This window comes from Polyodon spathula, chromosome 13 (assembly GCF_017654505.1).
Source record: "Polyodon spathula isolate WHYD16114869_AA chromosome 13, ASM1765450v1, whole genome shotgun sequence".
In the NCBI taxonomy this organism is placed as follows: Eukaryota; Metazoa; Chordata; class Actinopteri; order Acipenseriformes; family Polyodontidae; genus Polyodon; species Polyodon spathula.
The window spans coordinates 3,790,161-3,807,625 of NC_054546.1; the positions used below are offsets into that span (position 1 = coordinate 3,790,161).

Here is a 17,465-nt window from a genome sequence, read left to right on the forward strand (position 1 = left end):
ATTTTTATTTCCTGCGTGCAGTACCTTACACTTTTCTCTATTAAATGTCATTTGCCATGTGTCTGCCCAGTTTTGAATCTTGTCTAGATCATTTTGAATGACCTTTGCTGCTGCAACAGTGTTTGCCACTCCTCCTACTTTTGTGTCGTCTGCAAATTTAACAAGTACTGGAGGACAATACAGATCTGAATGGCTCCACTGCAGACCTGCAGGCACCCTATCAGCCACAGGGGTCGCTGGTGCGGGGTGAACAATGGACTGTCCTGCCAACCTAAGCCCTCTCTACCCGGGCTGCGCTCAGCCAATTGTGTGCTGCCCCCTAAGAACCCCCAGTCACGGTCGGCAATGTTTCAAACCTGCGATTTCCAGGCTATAGGGTGCATCCTGCACTCTACGTGGAGCGCTTTTACTGGACATACCACTCGGGAGCCCCGCCCCCCAGAATGACATAATTGAATATGACAGACATGGAAATATCCTTTCCCATCACATCAGATCACATTTTGTCTCTAAAAGGATTTCTGTCACTATAGTGAAGTTCATTCACCTGCTTTTATTCTAGAAACTATGTCAATGGATACTCTTTAAACCATTTAGACTAAGAGTCAGAAAATCTAATTGAATATGTGTTGACTGCAATTGTATATGTTAAGAGGTTTTCACATGATATTAGTCTTCACTTCATAATATATTAATTTCTTAATTTAGGTCACCAATTAGGACCAAAATACTGTGTTATATAATAATTAAAAATTACTAATGAAAAGTTAGTACTGAATTTGTGTCAGGTACAGCAATTTTAAACAGACTTTTTTTTCTGGAGAATAAATCCACACAATGTTTGCAAACATAAATCTGCTTTAAACCATTTGATAACATTCATGTAAACAATTCTGTAAAAAAAGTAATTAGCTTCAAATGTAGTTTGTTTGTATCTATTTGTACAGCTCTGCTGTGTATTGCCAACAAAACAAACAATATGTGGTTATCAAAATGGAAGATCACAAGATGATTGCACATGTCCACAGCAATAATTAAAAATAAATAAAAATAAACTGTATTTAAGTAATTGCAATACGAACTACTCTGAATGACCGCCAACTTCTTACAATGGCAAGGGAACAAAACAAATCTAAGAAAGCTGCTTGCTCTTTAAACATATCATAAAAAATACAGTGGGCATATAAAGCAAAATATGCATCCACAAAGTGGATCAAAAACTTGAGCTCAGACTTTTGCCACCCTGCTGAAGTGCTTTAGAAACCATGCAAACAGATTGTTATTGAACTGCATCCTGTGTGCCAAATGCAATTGCAGTTGCAATTTATTTACTCCTATTGGCAGTAGTAAAGAAGTCCGGTAATTTTGGCTGCCTAAAAATGTGTGTATTTCATCCAATTTCTACATTACAATCTGAGTTCCATTTTATTCATGGAAAGCCTTCCTTACACCTTACAGAGAAGCTGGTCTCAATTCCGTAGAGTCTGTGTAAAGGAACAATTGTCAGCGATAAATGAGTACATTTAAAACAACACGCTTTGTATATAGAAATAAAAATAGCATGCACACAACTTCAAAAAGTGACTGGTTATCATCAAAATGCAAGATGGGAAGCACATATTAAAAGAGATACTTGCTGGTTATGAGGAAATAGGAGGTTTCTGTCACTGGCTTCTGGGTATTATGTAATTTCTTCATCATATCACTAGAAGGCTACCTAAATCTGAATTTTACATTGTCAGTCTAGATTCTTGTGTGAATGTCAAGGTTTTTAATCATGTTTGACAAGTTATGTTGAAAAGAATAAAAGTAGCAAGCTGTACATGTCAGGAAGAGATTTAATGAAACAGATATTCACAGGCATATCTGTTCGTCAATGGTCTTCTCCACAACACAGCTGGTTTTATAATATATATATTTTTTACATTAACCAATATATTGATGAACATAGGCTGCAGCAGCCTGCTCAATACATTTAAATTAATTTGCCAAATTTATATCTAAATTGATACAATGTGGAGCTGCATTATATTAAAAAAAAAAAAAACATATACTGCAGATCATTTTTTTCGGTTGAAGGAGCAGCTGATAACACTAGGTGTCGCAGTGCTGCTTGAATCAGATACTGTAAGAGGTCACGCTTCAGCAACTCCTGGACAGGCTGGGCCTCACCTCCAGTGGTCGCAAGCTAGGCAACACCCATTTCTTTGGTTCAGCATGTGACAAGAGGCCATTGGCTTAACGGCGGGAATGGAGGTCGGTTGTAGTGGTGAGGCAACATTCATATTGGGCTTTGCAAAAAAGTTCAGTCAACACAATATAGGCACCAGTGTGCTGAACTTGAAATATAACAACCAGGGAAGTGTTTAGATGACAGTAGGTGGAATACAGAGGTAAAAGTTAAAGCATGGGTCAGCACCACTGACACCACCAAACCACCTATCATCTACATTTAGAAATAGCCTTGTGTACAGTATATATAGTACATCTGCACCACCTGCTGGGCACTTAAAACATAACAGATCATTAAAATGAATGTAAGAAATGTGGATAGTGGCTTCTGAACTATATTAACATTGAATCATGCACAGACCCAAGTACAATACCCAAGTAAAATTCCAATACACACAACTCTAGAAATACAGTCACTCAATGAATAACTTAATTAACTAAAGTTTATTGAGGTCTCAAAAATGAATTAGCGCCATCGCACCACTTACAAATGCACCTCTGCATTCAGATTTAAATGTATTAGAGAGGTTAATCAGTACTCCCTATTTGCTGTGTAATCTGCAGCCTCAGAGGTTCAGCTCTGGTGGAGTTAGACTGCAACATGGCAACATCTTGGTAGAATGTTTCTGTATAGAAGCAGATAACGAATTCAAATGCAACCAGTGTATTTGGCAAGGATGTTGTAATTATTTCAGCAGACTGGCAATGCAGATAGAACAGGTGGCTGTAATGAGGCTACATGGATGAATAAACCAAAAACAGGGTATAAAATGTTGATGTAAACAATTTATTTAAAAAAAAATTACATTTCAATAGTGTTACCAGAAAACTAAGAAGCAGATTATCTTTTGGGAAGTTCAGTAAATAAAGTTTGCTCGTAAATGTTGATTTGGACCAACCGAGACAAAAGCACTCACATGGAAAACGCTTCATTGTCACAATTTGAATGAATGGATTAATTGGGTTAATAGTCAGGACTACCTGAGCTGTACCTGCTTTTTGGATTAACAGACAACACTAAGGCCCCTCCAAGAGCGCAATAAATGACAAGAAATAAACTATGACAGTTTCATTCCACGATAGGGCTATAAAAAAAAATGCAAGCAACATAACAGAAAGACAACCATCTCTTATTTAAACTGATTTCAGCTGGCTTATCAAACTATCAATTAAGATGGCCTTTTTGTGTAGTTTGTTCCCCAAATTTATGAGCAATTACTTGCCTCTGTGGAAATTCAAGGTACAAGTCAGTTTTAATTAGGAGTATTTGTTATCTTGTGTTTTATCTTTAATTATACAAAGCATGTTGTTTTACACTAATAGAATGAAAGGGATATTTCTAATTTGAATGAAGTATGGTAATTAAATAATGCATAATAACTATCACAGTAAACTACTTTTTTTTTTTTAATAATAGTAACATATTTTAGCCAGTTGCATCCTAGCATTATAAACATGTTAAAGCTGTTCTTAACATCATTTCCAATGTTTTACTATGTATTCTGCATTCATATGAGCTACACAATTAATATGAGGAGTAATACGAAGGAAACTAAATGAAGCCCTGCTTAGCTGGCAAAAGTCCCAGCGGCTGATCTATATAGTACAGCTTTATGTTATTTACAGTAGCCAGGAACCCTGTTTATGATTTCAATATTTTTCTTTTCAGTTTGAAATGGTGTTACTTTTGAGGTTATCCTGTAAAGTATACCTCTTTGTTACACTAACCCTGCTTTTTTAGAACGTGGATTGCCTTGTTACAGTGGGTGCCATTCATCGGAACCACTGAATCAACTCAAAACTAAAGACTTCATTTGCTGGATGTAGACTGCACCAAATTGCTTTTCATGTCAATCTATCCAGGCCAGTGATGCTATTGTATTCAACAAATGTGGTGGCAATTTAAGTTGAAGGCTTTTTTTTAGCAAAATAAGCAAAATAAAAAATTTCAGGAAAATCAAAACAAACTCAGGACTTCAGAACCAATATCCATCTTCCAGCTATACACGCAGTGAGCATAACAGCAGTACACATTGGAAAAGCAGGGAAAGAACATGTGTAACCCTACTTGGACATTAACAAATTAATCTTTAAACAACTGTTTGCTCCATATTGTATGTTAAGAGTTTCTGGACAGATGTAGACAATAGAAATTATGGGTTTTAGCTTCCATTTGAATTCCTTAAATGTTGAAACTTCAGTATTAATCATGCTTAAACTTTTAAAAGTTTACATATTTGGAATGTTTGTCAAAAATGATGCCATAATATGCCCTCCTATTATCTTTTTATAAATTAGTGCAGCATGTGTATGCATAGTTGTGGCATAGTAGGACAGAGCCTTGCATGTAAATAGAGGGCAGGGCAAAGCCCTGCTGACAAATGTGTTCTATTGTGGTGTATGGTGTTTATTGGGAACGGAAGAATGTATTGTTATGATTGTTTATTTAAAACAGGTGATGTGATTGGTGTTGAATTTAAATCTAACTTGTATTTATTTAAAATACAGTACAATGTTTTGTTTATTATTGTACAGTTAAATGTGGTCTGGCAGAGGCGATGGTAGCAGCTCCTCTCTGCCAGACATCTCGTGAAAATGTGTGGTCGGCAGCTGGTGATTATTGATAAATTGGCTGTCGGCCACGCTGATTGAAAACTTGTGTAGAATGTGACCATCTCCGGATTGATTAATGTACTGCTAATCTGGAGATGGCCACGTGTATTAAAATCTGCAGGTTTTGCTGGTCATGGTAGGTGTACAGAGAGTGAGCTACGTGGTACGTGAGAGTGAGAGAAACAAAAATAAAATGAAAATATAACAATTGCTGCTCGTGCTGGAAGGACCAGCACGGTACTTGTTTTGAGGAAGTGTTTGGGTATCTGTCTCATTGTTGTGGCCATCGTGCCTTTATATTTGGTGTCAGTGTGAGAGATGTGTTATTATTTCAACACTTTTTTTGTTTAACCTTATTATTTAAATAAATATGAGCCCCAGCACTTTCACCTGCAGTACCTGTGTGTGTCTCTGTCAGTTCCTGATCTGGGGACGTCACTACTCGGCCATTCTGTAACAGCAGGATTTAACTGTATCTGGAAAAGACTGTGAAGAAACACTGAATATTTAATTAATTGTAAACTACGGCATAAAACTGAACGTGGCCTGCACATGTGGTTTTATTTGAAACTTTTATTTAAATATTTATACTGTACGCTAAACAAATAGCACCTAATTGCACCTAATAGATTTTCTAAAACATAATCATGGATATAATCACTGCATATTTCTGTCTATGACCATTACTTTTAGACAAATTAGAAGCTAACAGTATTTTGGCCGTTCAACATCCCCAGTGCACTTTTTTTTTTTTTGTAGTCATAATTACACCTTTTACTGCAAACTTCACAGATGGCACAACGCAAACAAACAAGCCAGAAGACAATTATTTTTGTTCTGAGTACTTCTTAATGGTTTTGGGAAACAGAACTCCTGTGGTCCTTTCTTCATTCACACAAATAAATAAAGACATAGTTGGGGAAGTAATAATGTATTGTAATTACTCTTGATTGCCTCTGCCAAATCACTGCAAAGCACTTGAACATAAAAAAGTGACGTCTGATGGTCTCTAAAAGATGTTTACACTATGTTGATCACTGGAAATATTGGCTATAGAGAAGGTGTCATCTGTCTCCTGCAGCAAATTGAAACCACTCCAGTTTATTTTCACTTGCAGAAGCATGAACTGAAATACCATGAACTTGGACACTCATCTCCAAAGTTCAACATTGTAACATACACTTATTCAATGCAATTCATGGTAGCATATTCAGCATTCCAATAAGAGGAGCAGAATTAAAGTAGATAAAATAATTCCATACAGTCAATCTTATCTTTTGCTCCCTTGTATTTACTCCATCAAAACTGCACATTACAGAAAGACCTACAGTATATACTGAATGGAAGTGTGCTAAAGAGAAGACTTATGGAATTATTTTGCTAGTTACAACCATGTTAGATCTCACTGGTGAGTCAATGTTGGGAAGAAAACTTGTGAGTGTCCAGTGATGTAACTGCCCTTTGAAAATACAGAGCCCTTTATTCAGCATTGTTCTAAAAAAGGACACCCTTCAAAAACAAACAGAAAAAACAAGAAAAACGCTGAATCACTGCAAACAGAAGATCCCTAAGGCTTTCTCATTTTCCCCTTCATTCAGACACCAAAACACACCGCATTCCTTGTCAGTCTTTAGTCAAAGGAAAGGTATTTTCACAGTCATGAAGGTCTTCTGCTGTTGGAACTTATCACCCACTCGATGATCAACCACTCGATGACTCAGAAATGTCTTCATCTAGACAATGTGGGGAAGCTATAAAAAAGGCTAACAAGATGCTCGGATACATTGTGAAAAGTGTTGAATTTAAATCAAGGGAAGTAATGTTAAAACTGTACAATGCACTTGTAAGACCTCATCTTGAATATTGTGTTCAGTTCTGGTCACCTCGCTATAAAAAAGATATTGCTGCTCTAGAAAGAGTGCAAAGAAGAGCGACCAGAATTATTCCGGGCTTAAAAGGCATGTCATATGCAGACAGGCTAAAAGAATTGAATCTGTTCAGTCTTGAACAAAGAAGACTACGTGGCGACCTAATTCAAGCATTCAAAATTCTAAAAGGTATTGACAGTGTCGACCCAAGGGACTTTTTCAGCCTGAAAAAAGAAACAAGGACCAGGGGTCACAAATGGAGTTTAGAAAAAGGGGCATTCAGAACAGAAAATAGGAGACACTTTTTTACACAGAGAATTGTGAGGGTCTGGAATCAACTCCCCAGTAATGTTGTTGAAGCTGACACCCTGGGATCCTTCAAGAAGCTGCTTGATGAGATTCTGGGATCAATAAGCTACTAACAACCAAACGAGCAAGATGGGCCGAATGGCCTCCTCTCGTTTGTAAACTTTCTTATGTTCTTATGTTCTTATGATTAAGAGGTATTCAAGATTAAAGAACTACAAACTTCAAATTAACATTTTTGTGCTCCCATATTTAAAATTCTGTCATTATATCATATGAATGTTTTTTTTTTAAATAAATATAATTTGAATGTTTATAATTATGCCAGATACACTGTACACTAAGTGTTTTTGTTTTCTTTAACTATGAATTCCTCCCCCCCCCCCCCCCCCCCATAAAAAGTATAAAAGACATCTTGACCCTGTTGAATATTTCAAGTCCCTATAGTTCTGTGTATTATCCTCAGCTGCTTTCTTACTGAGCTTCCATGAAATAAGTTTGCTTCTTAAGGGAAGTCCAATTACTTTATACTTATTTGCTAGGTGTTCAAAAATGATATTTTTCCTAGCCTCGTGCTGTCAATTTTTCTCTACCACAGCAGTATATGTTGTCCAGTGATGCATTCTCACACACTATGACCTGCACATGTTGAACTTGGCATTGTTATACTTCTGGCTCATCAACTGTTAAGTCTGAAATGATATTGTGAATGTAAACCTACATCAGTGGTCCCCAATTAGTTGATTCCTGAGGGACCATTCTGAAGGTAGCAGTGTGTGGCATTATTTCCATTGTTACATTGATTGATTAATGGATGGATGATGATCACAGACTATTTATTATTCATTATTGATTTTATGACATAGCTACATGTTTGACTATTTGCTGCTAATTATTTCACCGATTTCAATTTCCAAACCCAGTGTTGGAATGCTTGTGTAACTTGTACTCATTTGCCAGAGCATCTGCATTAAAGACAATAAAGCTGAATGGTAACTAGCAATAGAGAAAAGACACTCATGCGACAAGGTGACAATCACAAGCTATACCATAGAGAAATGAACAGGGATCAATCAATCTCAAGTGAATAACTAGCTAAAACAAGGAAAAATAACTACTGGTAAAAATAAATAATTAACAATGTTATCTAATTATGATTATTTGTAGTGTTTCAGGAAGCAGTTTGCACAAATTTTTATCTACATGCATAATTAAACTGACTTCTGCATGTGACAAACATCAAGGAAACACCAAGGAAACATCCAATCTGCAGATGCAATTTGAAATGAAGAAAAGACATATTAAACTAATTTGTTTAACTGTCACTTTGTGAAGCAGCGCTACCAGATGTTCACAAATCCTGATCACAGCTTCAATCTCTGGATCGAGAGGCATATCACAAGGACTTGATCTGGATATTGCTTTGCTTTACGGATGATAGCATTTCTAGTACACCTACCATTGTATACAGAGGAAGCTTCACTTGCCCTCTGAAATATAAATTATAAAAACAGACTGCAGGCACTGCTTGTTTAAACAAAGGTTTCCTGTATGTTATCTTATTCGAGACACGCACTCAAATTCTATTGGTCAACCTTCCGGCTCTGTATTCGCCACAGAAATGTTCAAATTAAAATGGTTCAGTTTTGGACTAACGTACCAGTGCCTTTGTTTGGATTGTCTGATGGATCTGTGGGTAATCGTCTTTTAATTACAATGCTAATTTAGTACACATCAAGCACGCAGGTGATGAATAATCCCAGTTTAACCAGGCACAGCTCAAGACATGAATTAGTGACAGAAACGATGAGAAAAGAAACATTTAAAGGGAATCCCCCCAGGGAAAGACTAATCCAGCCTGACTCCCTGCTACAGCCGTTAGGGCTGAACTCCCCTGCAGAGAAGGCATTTGGCATTCTTTGCAAGAAACAAACAGAAAACTTTGGCATTAAATACTACTGTCTGCCTGAGAAGATGAATACAATAACTTGTCCTGACTCAAGCTCTTCTGCAGGTACACATCTTACTGCTGTAAATTGTTACTGCTTATTTTCTGAGGTAAAACTGTGTTGGACTGTGTTATTATTACTGTATTATTACTACTACTACATTGTAGAGAATGAATAACTATAAGAGTCATAATCATGCAAACTCAAGTGCTAAACCACTTTAGATCATGCTGTCAGTGCACACAGTCCTACTCTCCACTGTCCTCTAGCAGTGCATATAGCTTGTTCACATTTGCCCCATCCAGTAGAGGGAGCTATAGTCCCCACACACTTCATTCTAATCAGTGCATGCTGCGGGTTGCTGAAAAGAACTGCTGTTTGCACTGCTTGTTGTAATTGTTCATTCACTTTTTCCACTAGGTTGTAATTGCCCCTCTCTTTGCAGTTTACCTTGACAGAAGGCATGTGTAGTAAAGCAAAGTGATGCACAGATAAGGATGGGAAAGGCACTGTAAACTAGGAAACTACTGAGTAGTGAACTTTAAAACGTCGCATTTTTTTTTAAGGGACGGTGCCTGTAAATGTAAGCAATACAGTAAACACCATTTGTATTGTTACCTGTAAATGCAGTACTATTAAGATAGGGCCTTTTTTCTGGCAGTGACCATTTCTGATTGAATGTATCACTAAGAAAAATGTCCTTCTTTGAGTAGCATAAGCACCAGCACTCCAGGTTTTTTGTTTCAACAAGGAATTAAGCATTTGTTTTAAATGGGCATTGTTTCCCGGTGCACATAAAGGACAGCATTCACATGACAGCTTCTGCAAAAGCATAACGTTGATATGGTGGGACCTGTGAGTTGAGACTTCATATGCATAGCAATGTGATAACTTGAAACCTAAAGGCTGTGGGTAACATTTGCCTTTATATTGCTCTATATTTAGATATAACTGAAAAAATAAGACCACAATAGTATAAAAAGGACATATCTCTATTACTGTAAAGTCAGTGTGTTATCTTCCAAAAGGGCGACCTTTATGAAAAAGGAAAACACGGCTGTCAATCTACATGTCAATGTTGTTATTATCCGTATTGCTCAGAAACCCCCCCAGAAACCCACAACAGAAAGTGATGCACTGGATTATTCCAGGTTACAGAAGACATCAGAAAGTGAATCTGAGATACACACCTTTGAATGCGCCTGGTGGTTCTCAGCATCCTGCTCTTTTTCCATGCATTCACACAATTAGGTATGAACACTGTGCGTATATAAACTGACTTATTCACCCTCAGTAGCTGTGTATTAAGCATTTCTTAGAAAAGAAGCCTAATCCTATAATAAATATAGTATTCACGGCCTTGGAGCTCTTTGCAGATTTACCAGCCTGACATTTTAGAATCTTATTCAAATCCTGCAGCTCCAGCCGAAAGCCTAGAGACATGCTGCTTCTCCATGTGTATAAAGCAGACTCGGACTTGTTACTCCCTGACAAACATGTAAGACAAATTAAAGGAAAGACCCTTTTGTATAGAGGCTGTGGCTGAGTGCAATTAGTCTGCTATTTCCAGTGTCGGATGCAATTATATATCTGGAGCTTGGCATGTTTCCTTCTGCAAAGATTAACCCCTACCTTGACTGGGAAATTCACCAGAGAGCTGCTCAGGTTGCCCGTGTTGCATTTGAAATTCAGCTGCGTATCTGCCTCCCAATCCCGCATACCCACGTCACGGCTCACTGCTCTGTCTGAATTCAGAGGCACTTTCTGGAAGGCAGTGCACGTCATTCCAGTGAAGCTCGCTGGTTTGATCACAAAGGCCTCCAGAGCTATATTAAGAGAAACCTTGCACAAACACATGGGGAAAAGGGTCATTTTTATTTTTTTAAGCAGAAAGAATAAGAAAGCGCTTTTCTTTTTTTTCTTTTTGCTTAATTTGATAACAGTCCTGTATGGTTTTCTCTTTAGCTACAAGAAACCGGTGTATTCTTAATGACCCAAATCATTGCCACTAATTGGCAGCTGGCTATTGTCCAACATGAACAAAAAATTGCTTAGTATTGCGTGAGACTGTAAAAGAAACTGTGGGGCTTTATTTATTTACACGTTGCATCCAAGTGGACGCTAATCATTCTATGGCATATGGAAAGCAAATAAGGATTGAAAAAATAACTGTTGTTTTGTTTGAAAAGGACCAGGACCCAGAAAAGACTTCTTGTTATGATTATTTTGTGGGAGAAAGGCAGTGTATACTTTGGCTGCCTGTTCGACAGTTTAAGGAAAATTTCTGAAATGAATATAAAACAAATAACCAAAAGCTACTTTACTTAGTACAATCAAACCTGCCTTCAAATCCTTCTTTTCATTCTTTCCTTGGTTGTAATCGCTGCATTATTGTCTATATGTTTGCAGTACATGGCTTATCTTTAGCAGGTTTGAGGGTTATGAAAAAAATACATTTCTAGTATTTGTGTCACTTCAGTATAAGAGAATAAAACAGAAACCCTAAGAGTCAAAGCCATTAATTTAACACCCAGAAGTTTGAAGTTGCTAAAGACCTCTTAGCTTCTCTGCAACAAACAAGATACTTTTGAGAAAAAACAAAAAATGAATAATTATTTAATTAGATCAACTCCTCAATAGTTTTTTCTATCTTTCTCAAAATTACAAAATAAATACAAGTAAGAGTATAAGCACAGATGAATGACAGCTCAACATAAAATGGGAATTAACCCAAACAGATTGTCTTAAATGATGCCCAGGAAACTACTGAGAAGCAAGGTAACTTGAATGCAGTGCTTTTGTGAAGAGAAGCAAACACATCCTAGGGGCATAATGTAAGCGGAATGGCATCTCTGATGGAATGGCTTGTAAGAGCAATAGATATGTGAATAAACATGAGCAGTGCTCACATAGCATAATACCTTTGAGATAACTTGAGTATTGCTGGTCAGAGCCAAATCTGCAATGTGTTCCACACACTGCACAATGCGAGTGCAGGCCCTTTCTTCATTCTGTGCCATCCACAGTATGTGTTCATCCACCAGCATCATATTACTGGCGATATCAGCTATGTAGTCGCCTAGCTGCAAATCAAAGTGCCATGGTTAATGTACTTTAAAGTTCAAGCAGTCATTCTGCTTGCAGCTTATCCTACAAGAATGAGCCCAATCAGGCTATTTGTCAAATGTCATTTTTAGAAGAATACAACACAATGATATTGTCTGTCAATGAATACAGAAATTGCAGAAGTTAGCCCAATGAATTACTTTCCAATAGCTCACAGTGCATTCATTTTGCAGCTTCAGTGATAACCATGAACTGCAAGTATCCGAAGGAAGAAAGTGATTCCCAAATCCTTTTAATATAACTGTTTGTGTAGTTTTATACGTCTCTCTATTTTGAAAGAAAATGTTTCCTAAGCTTGAAGTTCTTCTTGACATTATATAAGGCTTTATGTTGGCTTTCCCTTTCACAGAAAAGGACCAGTAAAGTATCTGGTTTAAAACCTGCTTCCTCTTTCTATCTTCCTGCTTTCTGTACCTCCGTGCCATTTATGAAATTCATGCCACAGTCTTTTCATAGTTGTCCAAAACAAACATTATGATACCATGCTTTAAAAGTTGATTTCCTGTGTCATGTGCCTAGTATAAACAAACTCCCTGGGCGGAGACTCGTGGCAGCCTGAATACCACATTATTCACATAGGTTAATTAAAAACATTCAAGCAACATTTCAAATGAAAAACACATCTGTGAATTTGCTCCTCAATAACTGCTCTATCACGGGAAGGAAATCTCAAAAATAAATGTGTTAACAATAAACATTCTGTTTCCCTAAATTACAGGTTACTTATTCACTGCACTAAAATTAGCAGATGTCTAGCCTTTGTAAAATAAATAGAACAAACCAACAAACTCAGAAATGTTTTACTTTACTTTAAATATTGTAAAGCCATAAATATTTGCAAGCCTTTTATTATGCGTTTTTCACGTATGAAAAAACAAAACAAAACATAAAACATGTTTGGCACGAATATCAAGTTTCACTAACAATACCTACTTGGTATATTGCAACAGGTCGCCAACATTTTTGGAGCAAAATAGGTTTTATTGGTGTGATTTGCCAAATATTTTGGTTGCAAATATTTTTGGATTTATAGTATACCAAAAATTCACACTATAAGTCAATCTGAAAAGCTTTGGACACTTCAGATTAAATTATGATTGAAGCTGACCAGCAACCACCAGGTTTCACTGCCAAACTGTATTTGAGAAGTACAGGAAGAGCATGCTCACTATTTTCATTGACTTATCACAGTAATATCCTTACACAGAAGCCATTACCAGAGATTATGGAGTCATCCTTGCCAAGAAATGACATGTAATCACTTGTAATGCCAGGTATTACTGCCTAAATAGTGTCTTGCACGTACCCCCCCCACCCCCCCCCCCCCCCACACACACATATTAACATAAATAAAAAGATATATGACTTAAATTACATTTTTATTCTTTATACAAATAAGAACTACAGGATAGATTTATTCTAGGAAATAATTATTCACATAATGATAGAGTTTGCAGCTTTTGTCCTGCTGAGGCAGGCATTACTCAGTTAAAAAAAAAAAAAAAAAAAAAGGCTTAGTACAGATCCTATAATTCTCCACACAGAAGGCCCAGCTGGTACTGTAATATACATGATTATATATTTAAAAAAATAAAAAAAAGAATGACGATACATCTATGTAAACACATAGAAAAAGACAAGGCTACCGTACATCTTTGATTTGATCCACAAAGAACATCAGCTTCTCCATCATCTGTGTCACAAAAACCACATCCATCATGTCTTCGAAGTTTGCCGCTCTGCTCGTGCAGGCCATCAGCTGCTGTGCAAAAGCAAGAGCATTGGTGGCATTGATCGACACCTGAAATGAGATTGAAGTGACTTTCTCATGAAATTCAATTTTACCGGAATGGCACCTTTAACTTAATAACTCATCCATTAGAGGGAAACATTCAGTTCTGGATGGGGGATGGGGGAAACAGGACACTAAATTATTTACATTCAGTGAATCACCCTGTCATAGGGTGTCACTAAATCTGTGAATCACGCTGCTGTGAAAAGGATAATACAGGTATTCTAAACTGTTTCCATTAGTCACTGGGATCGAGAGGAATGTCAAACAAGTGCTGTTCATTTGTCAGCAGACAGACCAGTATCATACAGATTTCAATTGGGACTGAGTTGTCAATAACATGTGACTTGTCAATAAAGCAAATGTATTAGAAAGAAAGGTTTAGGTATAATGAAATGAAAATGGTACTTAAGCAAATAAAATAATTTCTTCAACAAAGACCAAGCAAACAGCGAGAGCTGTGTTCTCAGGACAAAATAGAACATCTTAGAGACATGTATCGCAATTGTAAAATAGTAAAAGATCAATCAATAAAATACAAATTCAGAACAGAAAGCAGCACACATTGTTGGGGTCCCCAGTCTAATGTAATAAACCACGATGATGGAGCAGATAAAACACTGGGATCATTCAACAAACAATGCAGTGCTGCCCTAAGGATACCAGTGAGCACGTAGGGACAGGCTTCAATGGGTCAAGCATCTATCACTGTTCATAATAAGGTTCAAGGCTTACTCTGAAAGGGTTTTGAAAACCTACCTGACTGAACGCATCAAGTACACGAGTAACCTCGATGGAATACGGGCATTCTGAATAATCATCCTCCGCCCAGCGTCCAGCCCTGTCACACCTACGCCATGATCTCCTCTCCTTCAGAGCGCCATGATGTGAACCAGAGCCAAATGGATACTGCACACAGGGTAGGGATACATTTATTCCAGCAAGTGTCTTTGGCCACCTACCAATATGGAGAGATATCATGTTGACTAAATTAGCAGTGGAAGAAAAAAAAATCAATTAAACACAATGTGAGGACCGTGTTAAAACTTAAGAAGTAATTAGAAGAAAGTGTTTCTTGCACCCTTCTATTCTGTAGAACAAATACACTTCTAATTACTTTCCGGTTTGCAAAGCATCTGGTTTCATTTAGTTGCCATATTCTAAGCCAAGTTTGCAAACCTGTTAGCAATTAAATGTGGCCTTGCTTTAATGACGCATGTGGCTGAAGAAAGAGCAGTTTGTTTTGTAGCAGGGCTTACTTCGTTACTATGTTATCTGCTTGTCTCTGATCTTTGCAGGGTGTAGGTTCATCCATTAGAATAACAATAAATAAAAAAATAAAAACAGAAAAGGTATGAATTTCTAACAGCACTCTCTTGAAAAATAAAAACGTCTTTGGCTGTGGGTGTGGATTTTTAGTTTTACCTGTTAATCAATTATTTTAAAAGTAGACGTTACAGCATGCTTGTCCCTGTGCCAGTTAGAAATGATCTTGCTATGCGGTAATTTCACTCTTTGTTATGTTATAAATCATACACATTTTCTGAAACAAAAAAGGGACAATTTTCCACATCATTACTGCTCTGCCTCTGGAAACAAAACAATCCTGTTCAGTTTCGCGTTAAGTGTCTGCTGTAGACAGAGAAAACAGTTCAAGCAATTCCAAGAAAACAAGTCTTGAAGGAGATTTTGCTGCCATTGATTGCTTAATACCACCCCTCTAAACACAGTTTAAAAATAGCTTCCAGTTTTCCTTGGTCTTAGAAATACAGTAATAAAGTACCAGTTATATAAGCTCAAAGAGCCAGCTATATGTGTGTGTGTGTGTGTGTACAATATAATCTTATTGAAAAATCTCTGAATTTCTATGTGATCATTGATCTGATCATTTGACATTTCTAATAGCCCTGGTTATTGTTCAAATTAACTGCATTAATGTAAGCCAGTAAGAAATAATTAGCTGTGTGTTCCAATTCCCAAGTTCTCCATAGGTTGCTAGGATTTACAGAAGGGGCAATTGCTCACTTTACTGCCCTGACTAAACAAACACAGACCTGAATTCCCCTTTACTGTTAGTGACCCACTCTGCAGGGCAGTATGGCGCTGATGTTTCCAAAACCACAATCTCCACACGCTTGGAGATGTTCCCACGGGAGCTGCTGACCAGACACTCCCAATCTCCTGAAGAGCCGACATCGATGTTGGACAGGATCAGCTCACTAAGAAAAAAAATGGAGAAAGACATTTACTAGTTTTATCTTACGGCATTCCATAAACATTATTTTTTTTTTTTTTAGCTCTCATAGTTCATCCAACTGCTTTTAAATTGGAAGAATTCACTGACTAGGCTATTCTGACTTTGGTTCTGTGGGCATACTTATTGATATTATACTAGCGGTATTTGCTTTGCTACTGTAAATGACCAATGCAGTGCTCATGTGATGAATTGTCTCCTTACATGACTCTAAAAGCTTCCGAGCTGTTAACATGTAATGTCTTTTCTAGCATGCTATGTATTTAAGGACAAGTGCGGCAGTGTAAAGGGCTGTATGACATAAAATAAAACTACTAATGTTACTATACAACTGTGGCAGGCTGGCGAGTGGATAGAGGCCCAGAGACAGACTGCAGTTCAAAAAAATAACAATTTTATTATAAATAAACAAAAATAAAGTGCACAAGGGCAAAATAACAGATACTCAAACACAAATAAAGAAAAAACAAAACTCACAAAAATAAAGTTTCCAGGCTGGGCAATGCCTTCACTGGATTTAGAAAAATTCAAAAAACCACAAAACAAACACCAACCTGCTTCCTCAGCTCCCTCCTCCCAAATGAGAAGCTGAGGCCTCCTTTTATATCAGGTGGCTGGGCGCTGATTGATCGTTAATCAACCTAATCAACTAATCAACCCCAGCCACCTGAACATAATAAACCCAGGCAGGTAGGGGAAATTAACCCCATCCCTGCCAATTTAAAAAGGGCAGAGCTTTGCTCTGCCACACACCTCCCCCCATGTACAACGTACACCGGCCGCAATCGGCCAACTCCCCCCTCCCCCCCCACCCTCCCCTCCCCCCAAGAGTCCAATTATGTCCCTTGGGTGGGCTGTTATGGTGGGTGGTGGTGGGCGGGGTTGATGTCGGAGCCCCCAAGCCTTCTTTGGTTGAGGGGGCCCCGAATGTCCAAGGTAGCATGGCGACGGCGGCCCGGCTCCCTCTGGTGGCGGAGGCGGCGGCGCCCGGCTCCCCTCTGGTGGCGGAGGCGGCGGCCCGGCTCCCTCTCTGGCGGAGGCGGAGGCGGCGGCCCGGCTCCCTCTGGTGGCGGAGGCGGCGGCGGCTCCGGCTCCCTCTGGAGGCGGAGGCGGCGGCCCGGCTCCCTCTGGTGGCGGAGGCGGGCGGCCCGGCTCCCTCTGGTGGCGGAGGCGGCGACGGCGGCCCGGCTCCCTCTGGTGGCGGAGGCGGCGACTGCGGCCCGGCTCCCTCTGGTGGCGGAGGCGGCGACTGCGGCCCGGCTCCCTCTGGTGGCGGAGGCGGCGACGGCGGCCCGGCTCCCTCTGGTGGCGGAGGCGGCGACTGC

General features: G+C 38.5%; 1 protein-coding gene across 1 annotated transcript in view; it reads right to left on the reverse strand.

Annotated features, from left to right (window-relative positions):
• LOC121326021 (adhesion G protein-coupled receptor A3-like) overlaps positions 1–17,465 on the reverse strand; it is a 97,073-nt gene that overhangs the window by 40,801 nt on the left and 38,807 nt on the right. The window contains exons 8-12 of the mRNA XM_041269160.1: positions 15,941–16,105; positions 14,646–14,844; positions 13,746–13,895; positions 11,890–12,051; positions 10,601–10,810 (exon numbers count right to left, since the gene is read on the reverse strand). Of these exons, the coding sequence (XP_041125094.1) occupies positions 10,601–10,810; positions 11,890–12,051; positions 13,746–13,895; positions 14,646–14,844; positions 15,941–16,105 (886 nt within the window). The remainder of the gene's footprint in view (positions 1–10,600; positions 10,811–11,889; positions 12,052–13,745; positions 13,896–14,645; positions 14,845–15,940; positions 16,106–17,465) is intronic.